Raw genomic sequence first — 22,868 nt, 5'->3', positions numbered from 1 at the left:
TATCAAAAAGGTATTGATCTGGCTAGTTAAAAAAAACAAAACAAAACATAACAAAAGCGAAACCTGAAGAATAAGAGAATATGTATGTTTTTTTTTCTTTCTCATTGTCATTAAGCGTCTTCTTCCTTATTAAATGATGCTGATTGATGATGGAACATGGAGAATATAAGGACTGATTTTTACAGTTGAGATTGAAACTATTGTCAGTTTGTCCACGGCTAATATCCTTTCCAAAAGATAGTCAAATATATCCTTTCAAAACAAGTCAAATATATTTCTTATGTGGACAACTCATATGCTCAAACCTGATTATATATATATGTTACATCTTAAAATATGTTTTAGTTGTATATGAACTAATAAAACTGAACCATACATTTTTCTACTTGTCTATATGCTCTTTTTCAATTTCTTCTTCAGTATATATAAATGTCTTTTTCTTTTAAAAAAGAAAAAAAAAACATGCCAAGAAAAGCAATCGAAAGCACAAAAATATGTTAAAATTATATCATAGTATATTAAATGCAACCGAACGACAGTCCTAACAACACAAAAAAAAAAAAAAAAACATGCTAACAAGATGTTTCAATCAAAATCACCATTAAGTAAGTAGAGACTTTCTACAAGCGTATATAAATTTCCTTATGTACAATACGAGTTACTATAAAATTCTCTCCATCCTCATAATACAATTGCAATGTCCGAATAATAGACGGTCTTATCGACCAACAAATGATCCCATACGAATATACGATCGAGATCATGCTTTCACAAATAATCTCCGCCAAAAAAAAAAAAAAAATCATTTACCGTTCAATTCCGGCCTCGGCAGCATCAACAATACTCCTCATAACATTCACTTGCGTCTGAAGCGAGACAATGTAATCTAAGGTTTCTTGTATCAACAAGACGTCATTGCTCATAAACTCTCCACCGGGGACGACGCTTCTTAATCCTTGAGTCCGTCTCTTAACAAGCTTCTTAGCTTTTGCTGCGGCCTCTTCGCTCGCTGATCTCGACCTCCTCAACAAGATCTTCTTGCTCCGCCTCACGATCTTTCTATGACACACAGTCTTTTTAGGCAACTTCTTGTTGATTAACGTTTCCGCTTTGATGCCAGAGAGCATTTGACGGACGAGGAAATTGTCTTCAGCGGCGGTTTTCTGGATTAGGGCTCGACTCCAACAAGTTGTTCCTTTTCTTAGAGACGCCATTGCAACGTCTGCAGAGAGCTTTATCGCTTTCTTTCTCTCGGTGACGTTGGTGTTGTCTATTGAAGGACGGAATATCTGAAGACCCGTTTGCCATTTCTTTAAGAATTCTTCCTTCATTGAGCTCGTAGGCTGCATCCTAAACGCTAATCAAGTAGAAATACTCAAAAATGATGAACAATTCTCTTCAGAAAAACTAAATTAATTCGAATAATTAAAGTAATCATCATGATGCGTTTATATATCAAATTAAAGTATACATCAAAGGGAGACATGTAATATACATCAAATCATAACCAAATATAGATCGTTTTCCGATTAATTAGGGTTTCCTTATCATAACCAAATGAGACATGAACAAATTACCTTTTTATAGAATTGTTTTCTTCCTTCGTTTGAGTGTCGTCACAAAATTGCTACTAGGAAATCTGCGGTCACCTCAAGAATTCGTGAATTCGACGAGAGAGAGAAAGAGATAGACAGAGAGGTAAGGGAGAGAGAGACAGGAGAAGGAGATGGACCATTTTATTTGTTTCAAAAGGAGAGGGAAAATGGTGGGGGCAATAGGAGATAGGAGAAGCACATGCATGCACATGCTATCTATGGCCCACGTACCCTTTTGTATTACCCTATGATTTAGGAAACTTTTGTCGATTATTATTTGTTTCCGCCGAAAATTTGTGATGATATACGTTTTTGATGTTTTTTATAATTTGTAATTTTGCGGATTTGTGATGATATACTATTTGGGATTTTGATAATTTGTAATCCCCAGGAATGAATAATTTTGTAGTTTTCCCAAAGTATATCATCACAAATTTTGCGTAGCTTCATTCCTGGGGAGTTTTTTTTTTTGTTTCACCTGTAACCATTCAAAATCATATATTTCATATATTGTATGTATATATTTATCAGCATGAAATGTATGCAATGTATGTTCAAGCAGTCACGGTAAAAGAGCTCCACGGCCTATATATAAGCAAGTGAAATTGTTGAGTATATTTTTCTTGCTAATAGTGATACATTCCCTCTACTACGTATCAAATATAAAAAGGCATGTCACGACATTAACTGTGCTATAACTTTTAATACATTCATACAAGTTACAACAAATAACATCAATGGTTTTTAGTGGAGAAAACGTGGCGATCCGCAAACTTTGGGAAAGCCTGGTTCTGAAAAAAAGAAAGAGAAAAGCAATAATAATTTAAAGAAGGTATAATTTAATAATTAATATAAATTTTAGTATTACTTCGGACATAAAAAAATTCGGAAAACGAAAAATGCATGATACTGACTGATGTACATGAATTATAACACATGGATGATAATGATATGGATAGACAGACGTACATGAATATAGAATATAGAAGTTTTCCGTTAAAAATGAATATAGAATTTTCCGTTCAATGTTTTATTCAAAAATATTAAAAATAGTTTTTCTATTCAACAAAATACATCGAACATGGATCGTCTGGTGCGAGAATTTATTTTCCGATGGACTTCCGTAATTTACGGGAATCTCCACAATCATTCTCCAAACTCTACACGCCCACCATCTCATGTCGTCACCATCTATCTGATTAAATATTTGTCGACCTTTGTTACCAAAACATAAATATATCACTCAATTTTTTCGAAATGTTTTGCGGCTTTGTGTCTCAATAATCGTTATTTCAACGACGTCATTAAGGTAAAAGGAGCAACGATCTTGCACGCTCGTGTCCACCAGAAGCGCATGTGCTCGTGGTGGGACCCTTGTCCATCAGGAAAATATGGGACCTACTCGTTCTTTTTATCTTGCTCACTTGATTTCAACGGTGGCTTTGTCTCTCAACATAAGGACGGCTGTGATTTGATTCAGTCATTAGAAAGAGAGAAATGTGACAAATTTTTTTTTTTTAAAAAATACCGAGTAAAGAACACATGGTTTAGCATTAGCATTAAACACGGACTCGAATAATGTTAATAGTTTTTGAATCCGAATTTTTAAGAAGTTTCTCTATAGAAATTTTGAATCTGTTCAAGAGTTTTGTTGTTGTTGTTGTTGCTGCTAATGTGTTTGAGAGTTTCTAAAGGAAAGAGAGGATTTCATTTATGTTAAAGCTGTTGCATGTGACGAGCACGTGTTTCTAAACCGGGATGTTGTCTTATTGAGGTTTGTTACTTTATATAATGTAAGGGTAACTCTAAGCGTATATATCCTCAATATCAATCTATCGTGTTCTAGTCTCTTACTTTCTTAATGTATGTTTTAACATTATAATAATATAATTTTACCTATCAACTATTCGTTTCATTCAAATTTACCTGATCTACTGCTTACGACCTCCAATCTTATCATATTCATACAAATATATAGGGTAGGCCATATATGTGAAATAATTTGATGTTAAAACGATAGAACCGACGGAATGGTGATGAGTGGATTAGCTTCAGTTTCATGATAGCTACTACGAATCTACGACCGAGACAGCCCAAAAGTTAACGAACTAAAGTAATTGTTTTTTCTTTTGATTAATATACAACAATTGTATAATGCTTTGGCTCTAATCTAAATCAACAAACACAATCTCCTTTTAATGATATGTTTGTCCCCTTAAATCAAGGGAAGATTAGTTGGCTTCTGCCGTACTCTTCCAAGGACAAAAGTAAATACCTCTCTCTCCCTAGTTACTTAACTTTAGTTGTTTATCGGAGATTTTTGAAAAAACTTTAGTTAAGACTTTACTATGAAGCGATAAATTTATGTTCGTTTCTCACAATAAGAATTAAAATGTCACTGTGTATATGTAATTGTACAATGGTAGTAGTGGAACAAACAGATAAATAATGTAGTCAAAACAAGTTTCCTTAGAGCAGAGAGTTAGGATACAACGAAACAAAATTCTGAAATGTGAATTAAAATTGTACGAGTAATTGTTAAGCGACATTAATTGGAGAGCTGGGTGTCTCCCATATACGAAGTTTCTCTCGTTTAGGGAAACGAAGCCAATGAAAAAGTTTGACTTTGAGTCATTTAAGATATCTTACGCTTGTTCAGTTGTTCCAAAAAAAATAAATATATGGAGATATTCAACATTACTTAGTATTTAAAAGATATATAAACCATTATTAATTGGTTTTGACTTTAATTTGATTTGAAACTCACAGTTACTCACAAGACTGGATAAAATATTTGTATTGTCTGTCTCGATATATTATCAGCTTCAGTTTCATTTAAAATTATTCGAAATAAGCAAATTGCATATACAGTATGCTAATATGTAGAACTCCGAATAACCACTATCCTTCGAAAATACAAATACGTGTATATATATAGACATATAAACCATATAATGTTATGTTGGCGTATACTAATCGATGTATTGTGTTACACTACATATCGTAATTCGAATTCATCTAAGATAGATGACCTAAGCATGTAGTCAACTGTATGTACCATATGTTTTAGAAAGTCAACAATATTATATTCTGACCATAGGCTTTCATGGTGTAATCATACCATTCATATGGGCTTAATCGATTGATTGCTTCCATGTGCAAACTTTGGTTAGTGATCAAGGCTTCAAACTTCACAAGTCCTTTTTTATATACATTGTGTATTTTGATTTTTATTTTTCCACGCATTTGAGAATGTTGGATCTTTAATAAGTTTTTTTTTTTCTCTTTCTGAAGCATGGTATTGTAGAGATGTACTGAGTTTAAGATCAGGTCGAAATTCAAATTCCTCAATGCACCATTGAATTAGCAACTTCACATATCTTTAGGAAAAAACACAAATTTAGAGTTATATATATAACGTCGTACGTCGACCAAATTGAATTGAGATTAGTGTCGTTCTTAAGTAATTTTACCAAATTTAACAAAACGAATCGATAGTTGAGAAGAACAAAATTTGAACGGCTAGTTGGGAGTTATCTTCTATATTTGAAACAGATCTATACTATTAAAAGACAAGAAATAATTGATAACTCCATATCACTCGTCTGCACTATCCCACGACCAAGTCTAAAAAGAGCTGTCATGTTAATAAGATAAGCAGATCTCTTGTACTAAAATCTAATGTTTAATTTGGAGAAGAAGAACTTTGAAATTTTAAAAAGGTGCCAGATAGAAACATTAATAGAAAATATCACATTTATAAAATCTATATCAATAAAAAAAAGCAGTTGTTCTCTTAAATGGTGCAGACATTTTCAAGTAGCCACAAAAGACTTATTAATGCTAGTGGTTATTACACCAAAATGAGATAGGGGTTGTGCTTGTAGAGGATTGCGATTGTAAGTATCTGAAATTAATAATTAAACACGTTGTGGAGTACTGTTTTATAATGCTATAAAATGTTTTACATACAAATAATAATTAATTTCTTTCTTTTTGCAATGATGGGTATAGGGAGGAATTAAAAAAAATCACGTTATCTCTATTATTTTAAAATAGATTTTGTACAAATTCGATTATTATTAGCGATTAAAAATTAATCCATACCATGCTTATTTTTTATTTTTTTATATTTAAATTTTCTTGACGTACTGTGCGTTACAAAATACAAATATATTTACACTTTGCAGTTTGCAAAGACTAAAAATTGATGTTTTTAAAATTCTATATTATCCATTCTGGAAATTTTACTTTCAAACAAGTGTCATAACCAAACGCTCGATCGGTTTTGTAAAGGGATCGAAACTTAATTTCAATGAGTTTTTAAAATCATCAACTTTTCCTGTGTCCAGAAAAAACCTTCAAATATTTTTTTTACCCATTTTAAATCTTCAATTGTTATTCGTATAATTAATTTACAGCATATACGAAACAATACTAAACGAAAATGGAAACATTATTTGAATCTCGTTGACAAACTAGCTACAGTACTCGTCGTGGTTAAATAATGGTTAACATAAAACTCGATATAAGCTAAATCTCGACAAAATTGAAGCAAAATCCCCAAATCATATTGAAGTAAAATGATCACACGGATAATAATTGAGGATTTAAAATAAATAGAAAAAAAATTTGAAATTTTTTTTTGGGCACACGAAAAGTTGAGGATTTAAAAAGCTTATTGAAATTAAGTTGATGATTTTATAAGGAATTTTCCCTTTTGTAAACTTCATTATACGCGCGTTGCATTACTTACACCAATCATTTCAATTAGAAATGTGTAAAATGACTTATTTTCTTATCAATTATCATATAGTCTATCATTGGGATGATTCTAGTCAAATAACAAGATCGTCCTAGACTCCTACTAATATATACACTACTACTATACATAACATATTTAGAGAGAGAGAGAGATGGGGAAGTTAGAGGAGTACAAGCCGGTGATGGCGATGACAGGGCTGCAAGTGTGTTACGCAGGAGTGACTCTTTCCGCAAGAGCAACTTTGGTTAATGGATTAAGCCCTCGAGTTTTTATACTCTACAGGCAAGCCTTTGCAACCATTTTCATCTTCCCATTTCTCTACTTCTCAAGGTAATTAAGATCACATCTCTCTCTCTCTCTCTCTCTCTCTCTCTCTCTCTCTCTCTCTCTCTCTCTCTCTCTCTCTCTCTCCATATATATGTATTAATGTATATGAACTTGTAATTAGTTCTTGCTTAATATTCTTATGTTTTTTTTTTCTTTTTGTAGGAGAAAATCAGAGATACCTTCTTTGGATCTAAAGAGCTTTTCTTTGATATTCTTGCTCGCTTATATAGGGTAATCAAGCCTCATATATATGACAAATATATTATTGATTTATTTCTTAAGAACTCTAATTTGATGAATCTTGGACCATTTTTGCCTTTCTTTATTTGTTGTTGCAGAATTACAATCAATCAAAATCTGTATTTTGAAGCTGTTTACTTAGTTTCATCCTCGATGGGAAGTGCCATGGGTAACATCAACCCTGCAATGACCTTCCTCATCTCCTTTTTAACCGGGTATATATTGTACATATATCTTTATATGAAATTGGTGAAAATAGGTTTGATCATGTTTAACCAATTATATTACTGAACTTTAGATACGAGAAGGTGAATATCCGGAATATAAGAGGCTTAGCAAAGATAGCAGGGACCATCCTCTGTGTAGCAGGAGCGATCTCCATGACTCTGCTTCGTGGGCCAAAAATTCTCAACTCTGAATCCGCTTTACCGATCGCGGAATCATTACTAGGAGACTTTAAAGACCAGAAACTGTGGCTGTTCGGCTGTTTGTTCATGTTCTCTAGCAATCTCTGCTGGTCCTGTTGGCTTATACTTCAGGTAAACTTCAGTGAATCAAAGATCTTATATCGTTACTTGCCTTGCAAGAAAATCTAAGTTTTCAACAAAACCCTAGGTCCCAATCTCCACTTATTACCCAGACCACCTATCTTTATCAGCGTGGATGTGTTTATTCGGAACGATACAGTGTGCAGTCGTCACTTTATTCCTTGAGAAAGAACCTAATGCTTGGATTTTTCATTCCTACTCCGAGTTCGCGACCTGTCTCTACGCAGTAAGCACATAAATATTCCCCTGTTTTGATTCGGTCTTTTCTTCCAAAATATTAGCATAAGCCTAATTTTGAATTTCAATTAATTAGGGAGTTGTGGCTTCGGCGCTTTCTTTTACGGTCCAATCCTGGGCTATATCGAAGAGAGGTCCTTTGTTCTCTGCAATGTTTAACCCTCTATGTACAGTCATTGTCACAATCTTGGCTTTTCTGTTCCTCCAAGAAGAGATGTTCACCGGAAGGTAAGCAAAAAAACTATTTTCCTATAAACATAAGATAACTACAATTAAAAAACATCATTTTATATCTTTTGATCTTTTGAATTAGTTTAATCGGAGGATTCTGTGTGATAATGGGACTATACACTGTGCTCTGGGTAAAGCCAAAGATGTGATGATTCTAGAACAGATAGACAATACTAAGAATTCAGAAGTGAAGATTCATATAGAAGATTCTTTAAACACAACAATCTCTAACAGAGATCTGAAGAACCCTCTTCTGTCTAAACACAAGTTAACAGAAGAAATCCAAACGCAGTAACAAGTAAACTGATTCAAGATTCTTTCATTTCGTCTGTTAGTTCTCAATATTTTGAAAGATGTAACTGCTCTAATAAACATAAATTAAGCGATTTACTATACTGAAAAAAAAATGAAGTCAAGCTGACATAAGAGCACACTATCATTATGAACTTGTCAATTAAAACAGGCGAAATCAAAGGGTTGTAGAATCCACTAGGACGGTTAACAACAATGAGCATTACAAGGAAGATGTTAGATGATGTTGACAAAAGCATATATTTTTATTATATAGTATTAATTAAATAAGTGCATGCAATTTGGTAAAACTTTAACAATTGATCAAACAAAAACAATTAAAAAACAGTAGTCATACTCATGGCCTCACTCGTCTGCAATAAGACAATACCAAGTCTGGAAAGAGCTGGCATGTTAGATGATCAGATCTCTTGTACTGAGATCTAAGGTTTAATTTAACAAGGGAAAAAAGGTTAAGGTTTAACATGGTGCCAGCTGATAAAAAACATTAGGAAAATGCCATTTTAATATAGTTTAAATTAACCAACAAAAATATCTAAAGTTTTGTTGAATGGTCTATAGACAGTTTCAAGTAGCCACATATGATTGATTAACAAATGTGAGTGGTATTAAAACAAAATGATGTATAGTTAATCTTAATTTTTTAAATTAAAACTGAAAATATAAATAATATCTTATACCAAGCCATATTGCATGCTTTGGTCCTAAGTCTAATTGAGAGATGTATGTGTCTTGGTCCAGAACCTTTTAATCATTAAAAAATTACAAAATAAAAACTAATTTTTATAAACTAAAATATTGAAATTTTGGTTAATCATTTTGTCCGTCAATATCCAGTTCTCTCGATTTCAGTCAGTCTCCCAACAAAAATTCGACTATCTTTTCAAAGTAAAATTATATTTTTGCACAATCTAGATTTTAAACACGATTTAACACAAAACAAAAAGTATGTGAAATGGTTTAGCATAACTTAAAGGATGTGTTCACTCCAAAAAAACAGTAGATGATATGATACGATGTATAGAATACATCCAACTTCAAAGAAAAGACAACACGAAAATTTGAAACCACAAGACGACAACGAAGTACGTGTAGTCCAAGCGAATCGTTTTGGAAACTATTATTCTTTTAGCATACAGTGTATTATTGAGATGATTTATAATAGTTTATATAACAAGATCGTCATAGCAATATATACTACTACTACACTTGACATAAACATACAGAGAGAAGAGAGAAAGAAAGAGAAAGATTTTTACGAGGAGAGAGAAGAGAGACAGAGAGAGAGAGGAGAGATGGGGAAGTTAGAGGAGTACAAGCCTGTAATGGCTATGACGGGGATTCAAGTGTGTTACGCAGGGGTGACTCTTTCCGCGAGAGCTACTTTGGTTAATGGCTTAAGCCCTCGGGTTTTTATTTTCTACAGGCAAGCCTTTGCAACCATTTTCATCTTCCCATTTCTCTACTTCTCAAGGTAATTTAAAAATCCATCTCTCTCCCTCTCTCTACGGATATGAATTTTGTAACTAGTTCTTGCTAATTTCTATGTATCTTTTGTTTTTGGTTTTTGGATTGCATGTAGGAAAAAATCGAAGATATCTTCTTTGGATCTGAAGAGCTTCTCTCTAATATTCTTGGTCTCGCTTGTAGGGTAATTAAGTGTATATGTATTATATCTATTCACAAATATATTTCAGCTTTTTATTTTTAAAGAACTCCAATCTGATGAATCTTGGATCATTTTGCTTATTCTCTTTTTCTTTTCTTGGAGCAGCATTACAATCAATCAAAATCTGTATCTTGAAGGTCTTTACTTAGCTTCATCTTCGATGGGAAGTGCCGTGGGTAACATCATCCCTGCAATCACCTTCCTCATCTCATTTCTCGTCGGGTATATACAGACATATTCCTTTTTATGAAATCTGTGAAATAGGTTTGATCATGTATTCATGTGTTACTAATCATTGCTGATCTTTAGATACGAGAAAGTGAATCTCCGGGATATAAGAGGCTTAGCAAAGATTGCAGGGACGATCCTCTGTGTAGGAGGAGCGATCTCCATGACTCTGCTTCGTGGGCCAAAAATTCTTAACTCAGAATCCGTTTTACCGATCGCTAAATCGGTATTAGGTGGTTCAGAAGACCAGAACTTGTGGCTGTTTGGTTGTTTGTTCTTGTTCTCTAGCACCCTTTGCTGGTCCTTTTGGCTTACACTTCAGGTAAATTTACTTCATTGAACAAATCAAAGATCATAAACATTTAAAGTTTCTTGCCGTAGAAGAAAAGCTAATGTTTTCCCAACAAAACTCTAGGTTCCAATATCTGCCTATTACCCAGATCACCTCTCTTTATCAGCATGGATGTGTTTATTCGGTACGATACAATGTGCGGTCGTCACTTTCTTCCTTGAGAAAGACCCTAACGCTTGGATTCTCCATTCCTACTCTGAGTTTGCAACCTGTCTCTACGCAGTACGCAAATAAATCATTTTTGAGAAAACATTACTCTGTTTTTTTTTTTCTTTCTTTCTTTGGCAGTCAGATAAATCCAAAGATTAGCATAAACTCTAATCATGAAATGCATTTGTTAGGGAGTTGGAGCGTCGGCACTTTCCTTTACGGTCCAAGCTTGGGCTATATCGAAGAGAGGTCCTGTGTTCTCTGCCTTGTTTAATCCTCTCTGTACAGTCATTGTCACAATCTTGGCTGCTCTGTTCTTCCAAGAAGAGATTTACACTGGAAGGTAAAAATTAAGAAAATAAACAACTACAGATAACTAACTACAATTCATAAACATAATCTGTTTTTATCTTTTTTTTGCTCTTTTTGGAATAGTTTAATCGGAGGAATAGGTGTGATAATGGGACTTTACACTGTGCTCTGGGGTAAAGCAAAAGATGTCATGATGAATCAACAACAGAGAAACAATAAAAACAACTCAGAAGTGAAGATTCATATAGAAGATTCTTCAAACACAACAATCTCTAACAGAGATCTGAAGGATCCTCTTCTGCCAAGAAACAAATCAATTGAAGAAATCCAAATACAGCAACAACTAAACTGATTTAAGATTCCTTCATTCTTCTATTTCTAGAATTTCGAAAGATGTTTACTCTAATAAATTTGAAATGATTTTTTTATTACTTAAAAACTAAATTGTAGCTTGAATCAAACAAACACGCTCTAAGTAATCCTAGATTCCATTGGAACGGGCATAATTGTCTTCTCTCTTGTTGTTCTTGACGGCGCAACATCCTATAGCGTAGACGATAATGAGGATAACAAGGAAGATGATGTTGACAATAGCAACTCTTTTCCATGAGCTCTTGAGGTTGTTGAGAAAACCAGCCTTGCAGGCTTGGCAATTGTAGCAGAGCTTATCGATGTCGCTGTCCCAAAGTTGGCAATCTGGGTTTTTATGTGTTCCTCCTGTTTTGTTCCATGTCGTTGGGCTTATGTAGATGAAGTTACAGTCATTAGAGGGCTTGCAGCAACCAGACTGTAAACAAAAAAAAAAAAAAAAACAGAAACATAAACTATCAAGAATCAATCATAGAAGTAGAATCAAGATTTTGATACATTGTAACAAGGGAGCCATAGTGATTTCTTTTACTAGTTTTAGATTTTTTATAGAGATTATGAAAGGAGAAATGAAATCTATTGCTTTGGAATTTTAGAAAAACATGATGCAATCGAAAAAGGTCAGGCCTAAACCCCTAATTAAAACCTAATGATTCAGATTCTGAATTTGAGCTTATATTGTCGCAAAGTTTTAATCTTTGAATGGCCTAAAACTACTCAGAATTGTTACCTCAATACTGTAAACACAAACAATCAAAATTCAATCTTAGATTTAGCTTTTCTAGGGTCAGAACTTAAACCCTAAAAAGGAGAACTTTTTTACCTATCTCTTGAAATCTAACCTTGCGGTTCACGGTATTTAATTCAAATTCGCGTAAAATGAGTTTCAAAATTGGTCACCTCAAGAGCAGTGAGATCCTTTTTATAGAAGGCAGAAACAGGGACACGTCCCGAGAAAAACTCCAAGCGAGCACAGAACTTGTTCTCGTAAAGACAGCTTCTAATGTTGTTCCAATGCTTACCGTTGTTCACATGCTTCTGCAACCAATCGGAGTAAGCCTCGAGCCTATACTCCTTATAAGCCTTTCCAGGGATAGTTTCGCCGGAGCCTTTACTAGTGACGACGAACGCGAAGATGGTGAAACAGAGGACGATGAGGATCAAGAAGAACATCACGAAGAGGTAGAACCAGAGGAGCCACGTCACTCTGCAGCAAGATCCGACGACTCCTGCGATCGCTACAATCATGAGGAAAACGCCGAGAGCGATCATTGGTTTGTCGAGGAATCTCTCGCACTGCGTCGTGGCATTAAGGCTGAGCCAGATTCCTCCGGCGAGAATCGGAATCGAGAGGAGGAAGACGAGGAAGTTTAGTATTCCTACGAGGCTGTTACTGCAACGAGCCATGGTGTAACGACTGAGAGATGATTAACTAATGGATGAAGAAGAATCGATGGAATCAGCAAGAAAAAAACGAAAATTTGGATCGAAATGGTTTTGATTAGGGAGAAGGATTTATATAGTCACAAGTGAAACGCGTAGAGGAGGTGAAGAGATTTTCTGAGAGATTTCGTTTTGCCTTATATGACTATAGCATACCTGATGTTTCTTCTTCTTCAGAGGTTTGTTTCAGTTTCAAAATAGAAATCTGACTAATTATGTTTTATTTACTTAAAATATATAACAATGAAAGTTACACCGTAAAAAGATTAAATAATTATTAACTACAATATCATTTTCATTTAAAATATATATATATATATATATATATATATACACTTTTGATTAGCGGTTTAAATTTTTCTTTTTATTTTTGCAAAGTATGCACAAATAAATTACTGATATCTTTGCAATCTTCCCTAAACTGCCTCGTAGGAATACTAAACTACGAGGATGTACGTACATACAAAACGCTATTAAAAAGAAAATAAACAAATAAAACTATTTATAGCAACTAGCAAGTTTTAATTAGTTTTTCAATATCTATTTTTCTTTGAACAAGTTCCAATATCTAAATATACTCCTATTCATAAAAAGGAGTATACATCAATTTTATTGTAGTAAGTTTTTTTTTTTAGTATGTGTAATGATTTGGGATACCAATTCATGAATATTATTACGAGTAGTTTTCAAAATATTGATATTACAAATAATGTAATTCGAAGTATTTCAAACGATTTTGTAAGTGGTATCGACACAGTGTCATGCAACTTGGTGTATGAAAGATCTCAACCAGCTAATCGTTGGCGAGTGTTCCTAATGCGCAATTTTCTCTCAAGTGATTGGAAATGGAACGATCGGACGTTACACACATCAGAACTTTTCCTTTTAGATGCTTCGTTTGGTACAATCTCGACATTCCTATATATAAAGTAAAGTCTTTCATCAGTATTACTACGAGAATGTAAAATTAAGTAGAACAAAGATTGATCTAATAGGTATAGTCTTATAGACATATGGAATAGTCTTGTACCGTTTGTACGTAAACAATGGTACATGAACTTTTGTGCAAAAGATAGCAGGAGACGAATATAGCAAGAATGACACAACACCTCGTCAAAGAAAGAAAAAAAAAATGATACAACACAATGTTAAAACCACAGCAATGCAATAAAGTAACAATTATGCATGAAATACTTTTTTCAACGTAAGGAGGCATTGTACAATGCTGTTTTCTTCTAAAATCTAGTACTTTAACAAATGTAATCTGTTACAACAGCTTTTCACTGTTTCCATGTAATATACCAGGATCGAGACCCTTTCAAACAATAAATTTCAACAAAAAAAAAAACTCAAATAGATAACAATATAAGAACCCATAAAGTAGCAGTTTAATTAGGATTTCGGTCACCAAATCAGATCTCCACCGTATAAATTACGAACTATCAAAGTATTCCCGGTTTTTTGCTTTGACCGCATATGCATCATTATCTATCTGCAATAACGTACGGTTAGAGCGTAACGAACCAAAAACAAAGAAACGGTACAAAGTGTCTTCGTCTGGCCGACATCAGAAGGGTCTCTATCTAAATGCTAGAAGATTTTCTAATAATATTTTTTTCTTATAAAATAATTTTGTTTTCTCGCATTTAATATTCTGTTTTGGCCTTGTAAGTTCTATCAACTAAATTAACAAATTTAGCATTCTTAAACTATGTACTCGTTTTCACCCAATGACCTCACCATATTTATCCAAATATATGCTAACTCGTTTGCTTCAACAAACAAACAAAGAGTTATTTACATGTTGAATGCTTTAAATCCAAAGAGACTACACCAACCAAAACCTAAAGAATCAATCATATTAACAGGTTCCACGCCACTTCTTTTATTAACATTCAAGAAAGAAAAAAAGATGAAACACCACTTCTTCTAGTTTCTTGGCTACCTTCAATAATACAAAAATGTTGAATGGTTTTTATATATCATTTGCACTCGTTTTAGTGTCGGTGGAGAAGATAACGTGGCATGACTACTCCACAGCTGGACCGTAAGATTACGACTGCAACAATTAAATTCTTCAGCGGATCCAACGGTTACCGTACATCTTAGGTCTTCTTCCACCTTTATAAATAAGCTCTGATGGACCCCACACGCCACTAAAAATCCCCACTTTCTCTGCTGTCTCAATCTACCAGCTGTCCTCGATATTCCATTTTTTTTTTCTTAATTATCTTATAATTTTGATTGCAGAGATGCTGAAGATCCGTTTAACCCAACAACACTTTTGGCATGAAATTATTTGCTAAGATCAAGTATATTTATTAAGAAATAGAAACCAGATTTATTCGCTGTCTTTTTTTATATATATTTTGATTGTCTTAAGAGAAAAGAATATTTTAGATTTTCTTTTATTATCCTACCCCAGTAAATATCTCCTCTTCCCCAAAATAAACAAAATATAAATAAACTACTTAGAGTAAGAAACGAATCATCATATTAATGTAGGGAGGTAAAAAAAAAAAATTAATTCGTTTGAAAAACAATTATCACCGTTAATGTACAAGCTTGGCTTTAGTATGTATCCGTAATAAGAAAGATACCATCTAACGAACTTTTTCAACCCGGTTTCCAAATCGGTTGTCGGTTTATACCCGAATTCGTTTCGGGCGGAGCTAATATTCGCGTGCGTGAACGGAACGTCGCCGTTTCCAGGCATCTCCACGAAGTTCCTCTTTGCTTTGACCTTGAGATGCTTCTCCAATATATCCACCAGAATCGGCACCGTTACCGGAGACGTGTTCCCCAGGTTAAAGATCCGGTACGGTGCTGCTCCACGTTTCTTCCCACCCGACCCGGTACTCTTACCCGACGAATCCAGCGACCCTAAACATCCTTTGACTATATCGTCGATGTAAGTAAAATCCCGGGCTAAATCGACCCGGTTTTTGCCCCGGTATATCGTGATCGGTTTCCCTTGGAGGATGTTTCTGGTGAAGGAGAAGTAGGCCATATCCGGTCTGCCCCAAGGCCCGTAAACCGTGAAGAACCTTAAACCGGTAATGGCAAGACCGTAAATATGGTTATAAGTGTGGGTAATTTCCTCGCCGGCTTTCTTCGTCGCTGCGTAGAGACTCGCCGGCTGATCGGTCCGGTCAGATTCGGAGAAAGGAACTTTCTCGTTGAGGCCGTAGACGGAGCTGGAGGAAGCCCAGACGATCGCCGGCTGAGGATTCGCCGATTTGCAGATCTCGAGGAGGTTAACAAGTCCGGCGATGTTGCTGTGGACGTAGGATTGAGGATTCTCCAATGCGTATCGAACTCCGGCTTGAGCGGCGAGATGCATCACGTGCGTGAAGGCGACGACGTCGAAGAGCTTGGCTAATAGCTTGGCGTCGTTGAGATCTCCTTCGACGACGAAGATCCCTCGGGAAGAGAGGAGAGATCTCCTCGCGCGTTTGAGGGAAGGATCGTAGTAGTTGTTGAAATTGTCGAGGCCGACGACGCCGTCGCCGCGTTTCCTGAGAGCGAGTGACACGTGGCTGCCGACGAATCCGGTAGCGCCGGTGACGAGGACGGAGATACCGCCGGAGCGGTGGATCTGAGCGGAGGTACGGACTTGTTTTTCCCACTGGATACCGCCCCAGGAGGCGGTTAGGTAGCGGCTGCCGGAATCGACGAAGCTCTGGAAACTAAGGTAGGAAGCGGTGAGAGCGATGAGGAAGAGAGCCCAGAGGAACATGGTGCTCGTCGACGCGAAACAACGGTGGAGCTGCCGGTTTGACCGGTCGATTTTGAATTTTCCCGGCGTTGACGGAAACAGCTCATCTTCTATCGAAGGCATCACTCTTTACAAATCTTTTTTTCTCCTAAATTTCCTCCAGAAAATTTATCGAATGAGGAATTGAAAATATTAAAACAAAAAAAAAATTGGGATAAATTCTAGAGGAAAGAAAAGAAAAAAAGACAGATGCAGATTTCTTTGGAATTTTTTTTTTTTTTTGGGGTATTTTCCAAAGCAATCTGCCAAGGAGAAGAGGAAGAGACGGAGAAGCATATATACAAGTGTAGGGGGCATGGAGACGCGTTAATCTGATTGCCAGATTGGCATTTTTTCGTTTGTTTATAACTCCTAATTAATTTTGTTTATAGAAACAAAACAAAATCCCTTGTAAATTTATTTTTATTAGTTAACTCTGGATAAATGTTGAATCTACCGTAATCTCTATTTTCAACTAATTTACCGCAATATACGGAGGAGTTTTTAAAAACTTCATCAAGAGTCAAACTTACAAGAAAAGAGAATAATAAATTGACAGGAAGTACTTTTTGTGAACTTGAAAAATGATCACTTAAGTGTGGGTTATAAGCAGCAATCTTATTACATCGACTATGCCCTGTTCAAATTAGTGAGGATTTTGGTGGATTAACCTGAACCAATTTTATAGCGTTGAGTGTCCTAACTATATAGAACAAAAATATTCAATTTCATAGCGTTTTCTGGTTTAAAGGTAAAAAGTGTGTCGATCAGTAAACTATATAATACTTGTGAGTTTTGTTTGGATATTCTAAAAGCCTAACTAAATGTGAAAGAATTCACTTAAGATTTTGGATATCGAGTCGACAAAATTATGACTCCATTTGTTTTTTTAATGACAAGGAGATGGTATTAATTACGCCATGTTCTTATCTCTTGCTTGTATACTAATGGTCAATGATGACTTGTTTGGTTTGCTACACAAAAAATTACGTGGATACGTATTTAGTTAATTCAGTTTTCTTTAGTATCGTTAGGGCAGTCGTGCTTACATAGCTAGTCGAGTATAATAAAATTTATGTGATTCGACAGTTTTGTTTTATAACAAAATAACCGTATCCAGTTTTTCTTTTACAGCAATATGATTTAAAATTTACATTTAGACAATTTAATTTACAACACATACTTAATGCGAATGAGACTACAAGTCTTTTAGCTATTAAATCATCAATTTCACTAATTCAACAATTAACACATGCTATCTCTCACCAATGACATTTAAGAATTTGAAATCAAGAACGTGCAACCGACTTACTACTAATGTTTTCTTAAACTTGTAAACACCACATGCTTATGTCATTTGGGTGTGGTTTGTTTTTAGGATTCTCTAATATATCAAAGTCCGGATCGCAAGGCGTGATCCGTGGATAAAAGTATCTTTTTAATCTTCAATCCACATTAGCATTATAAACTTTATCAATCGGTGATACTTACAATTTAATAATGTATCCAATTCGTAAAACTTATAATACTCCATAAGTTGTAAATCTTGTGATATGAAATGGTGAATGCATTTAGAGCAATGTGCATGGCTTTAAAGATAGTAGAAACTTTATGCCAACTGAGTTTTGAAATTAACCACTGTGCTACAGTGCACTGGGCCAACATGGTGAACCAGCAAAGTTAGCTCAGCAAGTGACTCAAAACATTGACAAGCAAATCAGAAATTGATTGTCTTCTATCCGAACTGCAGAAGATAATCGATATGAAAATGGAATGGAAGCATTTTTTCAAGCAAGCAAAACTATTCTTTTTTTTTTTATTCTCTGCTGTTTCATTTTTGATGAAAGTCCTTATCAAAATTTTAAAGAATAGTTGCACTAGCTGTAAAAATGATTTTTTTTCTTTAATATATTTAACATCGTAAATTAAAAAAGGCTTATTGTGGCTTCGAGTTTCAGATAGCAAAAGACCAGAATAGAAAGTTGTTTCGATATGTGTAATTACTTAATAAGCAAAGTAATTTATGAGTACTAATCAGTGCTCTCCGTATGATTTTGCCGACTGCAACTGGCCAGCCCTGGGTCAATTTCAGCAAAAAGACGTGTTAGTGCATTAATAATATCTTGATTTAACTTTTAATACTAAATGAAACAGTACTTTTTCTTGTTTTTAATTTGCGTGAAAAAATAAAGAAAATGTAAATTTTCAAACAGGATAATGCAGAGAGGACGTGCGGACCACAGCATTCACCATTGGCTGTTTTGGGAAAGCGATGAAAGAATGACATTTGAAAACTGCGTGCCGTTTCCACGTATCTCTAACATTACCGCTTCCCCAAGTCACGGTTTCACCATAAAAGAGAAGGGATGGGCCACCTCTTACCGGAAAACCGGGATAATCGGGAGATACTTTAGTGTGTCGAGACCTTGCAAGTACCGGTGATACTCGGTATCTTGGACGGTGCTTTGGTTGTGTTTTTTTTTTACAACTATATTTTGATATATTCGAAATTTCATGCTATTCTAGATTGTTTTCTAAAAAGATTACATATTTAGTTCAAAAAAAAAATCATACTATCCCAAAGAAAAAGATTCATGTAGCATGCTGCCGACCAAACAAAAAGAGGGTAATATTTGGTCATTATATCATGTTAATGCGTGAAAAAATTGATAGGAATATGTTGACCAAAATATTTTTTGATAAGGATACAGGTTTCCTTATTTTTTTAAAAGTGGGCGGTGTAGTTTCATGTTCCTATATTTTTAAAAACAGATTAATTCATTCCAAAACATAAACCAGTCGAACTATCGCTGACGTCAAACAAAAGAAAATGGGACTATCGCCAAAAACAGGTTCATACTCGTTTGTTAAAAAATAGTTAATATTTGGTCAGATCATCTTACAATTGCGTGAATTAGTATTAGAATAATTTGTTGTTTTTTTTTCTGTACATGAAATGTCGTCTCTGATTATTTCATATTTCATATTTCTTTCATTATTTTTGTTGTTTTAATGGGGAAGATTCTTTGTTTCCAAACTAAGATTGTGTATTTGAGCAAGAAAAGATTTGTGCGATCCTGCTTGATTACAAATTATTTATATATATAGATATTAAAAAATAATGGAGTAAGCATTAGGTCTACCAAATTTTTAGTACTACATACATAGCACTACAGGCTACAGCTCTCGACAAAAACGTTGGAAACAAAAAAAGTTATCGGGGGGAAAAAATACATAGCACTAGTTAATCGTTGTTGGAGTCTTTGTCGTGAAGCTTCCATGCTAAAATCATATGCATTGCTTCATTGGAATTTTATTGATCGAAAAAAAATTCCTAATCATTTTTTTTGTTAAGAGTAAAAAAAATCCTGTGCCTTGCTTCATTTATTTTACGTAAGTTTTAAATTATACAATAATTAACAAAGACTATTATCCATTGACAGTAGATTTTACGTAAGTTTTGGAACGTGTTGAGTTGTATTTTACGAAAAATTGGTTATTTTAATTACAAAAATTAATAACTAAAAAACGTTTTTTAGCACACAAAAAAAAAAAAAAACTAAAACCCGATAATTTGGACGGTGAGCCTCTCGCACTTTGTCTCATTGAAAGGGGATTGACACCCTCAGTTTGGTTCGGACTCGTTAGTCCTCATCACCATGAGTATCTATGGTGCTCCCTTACGTGAAGTCGCAAAATTTATCCGCATTCTTCATTTGTTTGCTAGTTTCACTTTTATTAATTAGTGTAGTTATTAATTTTGTTGGTAGCAATTATGAACCATCAATTTATGAGTCTCGGTTTTTAGGGACGTACGTCAATCCAATTGTAGTTTAAAGATTATGAATCATATACGTATGATACGGCTTTTTAGAAACTGATGTCTATACGGTTAGTATAACATAACAGAAATTGAACCACATTAAACTACTCTATTTTAGGTTGACTGGTTCGGTTTGGTTTGGATAGGTTTTGCCAAATTGAACACCCCTGATGCAACCTAGAATTTAATAGATTTGTCGATAGAAAATTGTTTTCTTTCTTGGGGATTGTTCTCAGATTCGAATTACCAGTTTACGATTGCACATGCTCTGGTTTGGATATAAAGAGATCATATATACAGCCGACCAAGGAAACATTCTTAACCGGATATAAAAATTTCGACTCATAGTGAAATAGACACTAGGACACGTACACCCAAAACAAAACATAACTTTTGGCAACAATTTATTCATCAAATTTCTTACACACGATATTAATTACGACAAACCAACAACGTAAACATACTTTTAGTTTCACACGTTTAAAATTGTACTTTATATATAATCAGTTACCAGATCCGGATCCAGCTCTGGATCCGGCAAATGAACCAGCAGATGAACCGGCTTCTGATCCACCGGAACCACGAGAACTCGAACTTGATGACGAGCTAGAGCTTGAGCTAGATGATGATCTGGAACCTGAACCAGAACCTGCGCCTGCACCAGCACCCGAGCCCGATCCGCCGCCAAGACCAATCCCCAATCCAACGCCCAGACCTACTCCAATCCCACCTAGGTCAAGCCCCAAGTCTTTTCGTGCGACTCGGCTCTCGGTTAACATAACCAAACTTGAAATAACTAATAAACCAAGAAGAACTAGACCTTGGACCCTAGCCATTTTGGTATTTCTTAGCGCGTAAAGATTTGCCGATCGATGTGTTTGAGTTTATTTTGTAACTAAATTAGATACGTACGAGAGAATCTCTTGTTCGAGTATTTATAGAAGCTTTGGGATAGTAGAGTGAGCCGTTACGTGTATATCACTAAATTCAGTTCAACCACGTTTTATCATTTTATTCTATGTTTGTCATAGTTTACTCATACTTTGTCATTTTAGAGAGCATGAATACTAATTGAACACATGATTGGCGATATGCGTTGACAAAAAAAAAAGATTGGCAATATGCAAAATGCATGATAAAATTGTATTTCGGGATGTGAAGAATTGAAAATTACCCAGGTTCGATCCTCCCTGGAAATAAAAAACACAATTATGTGGGAAGTCTGGGTTTCGGCCAAAGGTCCAAGCAGTTTACATGGTAATCCAGTAACAGGCGATCTGGTTACCCCTTGTCATTAGTTGGAAGGCATTTCAAACTCGGGACAGGTAGTGTGGTGACCCATTTGGATCTCATGGATCTCATGGCCCGTTGACTCGAGTTCGCTCGAAACTCATGGTGTCCGTTGAACCGTTGAACCAAAAAGAAATCCACACTATAGCACTTCGGTGCGTTCCTACCGGAGCCGACCGGATCAGCTGATAGGGTTTATCAAAAAAAAAAAAAATTGAAAATTATGTAAATAACAATAACAAAATTGTAGCTTAACCCATGTTGATTTGAGGAGGTTTTTTAAAAAACCACCGGTGAGGTAGAAACAAAACGTTTAAAGATAAAACTTGCGGTTTCACATATCCCACGTTTAAGAAAAGGGTTTAGCATTAGAAATCTCATTACGTCAGTATATATATGTCACAGTTTTCTATCAACCCGCAAATTATGAATCACACAAGTCGTACTATATATGATCATCCAAAATGCATAATAAGATTATTATCTCATGACTTAAACAAAAATTTAAGGATAAGATGAGAAATGGTTAGTGCATCTTTTTTTTTAAAAATGTGGATGCAGGTGATGTGTGCATTAATCTTTTGCTGCTGCCAACCACCAGAGTCACTAAGTTAAGTGGAAGACAGTGGTAGTGGTTTATACACGCTGAAACTAGCCACCCATATACATTCTAATGGTCACTAATCTATTGTTCCACTATGAAGTATTACTACCTCTTACACGTGCTTAAATCATTGTTTCGCGAAAGATCGAAATTATCCATTCAAAAAAAAAATTATCCATTCAAAAAAAAAATTATCCATTCAAAAAAAATATTATCCGTTAAAAAAAAATTATTCGTTCACATTGTGTTTTTGTTACTATGAATGACCCATAATGTTCACCCGTCATATAGAATATAACATATATACATAATATATATATATATATATAAATGATTGAATTTATTTTTTCTTAAGACGAAATTAATTATTCACTCTTTTTGTATTAAAGCATATTACTGAAATCAATAAATGCTATTTTATAGTTCTAATTACGATAATGATACTCTTAAGTGCTGTCTTCTTAACTTTTTGTGTGACGTCGGATGTTAAATTTTGTAAATCTAAATCAATACAAACACATTTTTTTAGGGGTAAATTCATTAATGATAAACGACATCTAAATCTTAGGTTAAAGTTTAAACCCAATTTGTAAGAGGTGTTCTGAAGTGATCGGAA

The 22,868-nt window shown here is 34.6% G+C and overlaps 5 protein-coding genes and 1 pseudogene across 6 annotated transcripts; 2 read left to right on the top strand and 4 right to left on the bottom strand.

Moving 5' to 3' along the window:
- Positions 1-584: 584 nt before the first annotated feature.
- On the bottom strand, positions 585-1,708 carry LOC18031034 (transcription factor IBH1-like 1). Of its 2 annotated transcripts, none has more exons than XM_024149921.1 (2): positions 1,578-1,708; positions 585-1,350 (listed from the first exon to the last, which is right to left on the bottom strand). In XM_024149921.1, exon 2 carries the CDS (start codon positions 1,347-1,349, stop codon positions 807-809), a length of 543 nt encoding a protein of 180 aa, XP_024005689.1. In that variant the 5' UTR covers position 1,350; positions 1,578-1,708; the 3' UTR covers positions 585-806. The 2 variants fall into 2 exon arrangements, with proteins under 2 accessions (XP_024005689.1, XP_006412709.1); XM_006412646.2 differs by having other exon boundaries at positions 585-1,357; positions 1,578-1,707.
- Positions 1,709-6,511: 4,803 nt separating this feature from the next.
- Positions 6,512-8,238, top strand: LOC112081872 (annotated as a pseudogene).
- Positions 8,239-9,550: 1,312 nt separating this feature from the next.
- LOC18031033 (WAT1-related protein At4g30420) lies at positions 9,551-11,318 on the top strand. Its single transcript, XM_024148670.1, has 7 exons — positions 9,551-9,729; positions 9,838-9,906; positions 10,030-10,146; positions 10,234-10,474; positions 10,568-10,726; positions 10,846-10,997; positions 11,090-11,318. Exons 1-7 carry the CDS (start codon positions 9,551-9,553, stop codon positions 11,316-11,318), a joined length of 1,146 nt encoding a protein of 381 aa, XP_024004438.1.
- Positions 11,319-11,447: 129 nt separating this feature from the next.
- Positions 11,448-12,742, bottom strand: LOC18031032 (tetraspanin-9). Its single transcript, XM_006412644.1, has 2 exons — positions 12,236-12,742; positions 11,448-11,753 (listed from the first exon to the last, which is right to left on the bottom strand). The coding sequence occupies exons 1-2, from the start codon at positions 12,740-12,742 to the stop codon at positions 11,448-11,450; spliced, it is 813 nt and encodes a 270-aa protein (XP_006412707.1).
- A 2,542-nt stretch (positions 12,743-15,284) lies between these two features.
- Positions 15,285-16,789, bottom strand: LOC18031031 (UDP-glucuronate 4-epimerase 1). Its single transcript, XM_006412643.2, is given in 2 exon segments — positions 15,285-15,356; positions 15,359-16,789. Coding segments are annotated over 2 exon segments (1,287 nt in total). The 5' UTR covers positions 16,620-16,789; the 3' UTR covers positions 15,285-15,330.
- Positions 16,790-20,739: 3,950 nt separating this feature from the next.
- On the bottom strand, positions 20,740-21,262 carry LOC18031030 (P17/29C-like protein DDB_G0287399). The gene has a single exon (XM_006412642.2). The coding sequence runs from the start codon at positions 21,192-21,194 to the stop codon at positions 20,862-20,864; it is 333 nt and encodes a 110-aa protein (XP_006412705.1). The 5' UTR covers positions 21,195-21,262; the 3' UTR covers positions 20,740-20,861.
- Positions 21,263-22,868: the final 1,606 nt, after the last annotated feature.

This window comes from Eutrema salsugineum, unplaced genomic scaffold (assembly GCF_000478725.1).
Source record: "Eutrema salsugineum unplaced genomic scaffold, Eutsalg1_0 scaffold_1, whole genome shotgun sequence".
Classification (NCBI taxonomy): domain Eukaryota; kingdom Viridiplantae; phylum Streptophyta; class Magnoliopsida; order Brassicales; family Brassicaceae; genus Eutrema; species Eutrema salsugineum.
This window is presented reverse-complemented; position numbering and strand designations above follow the sequence as displayed.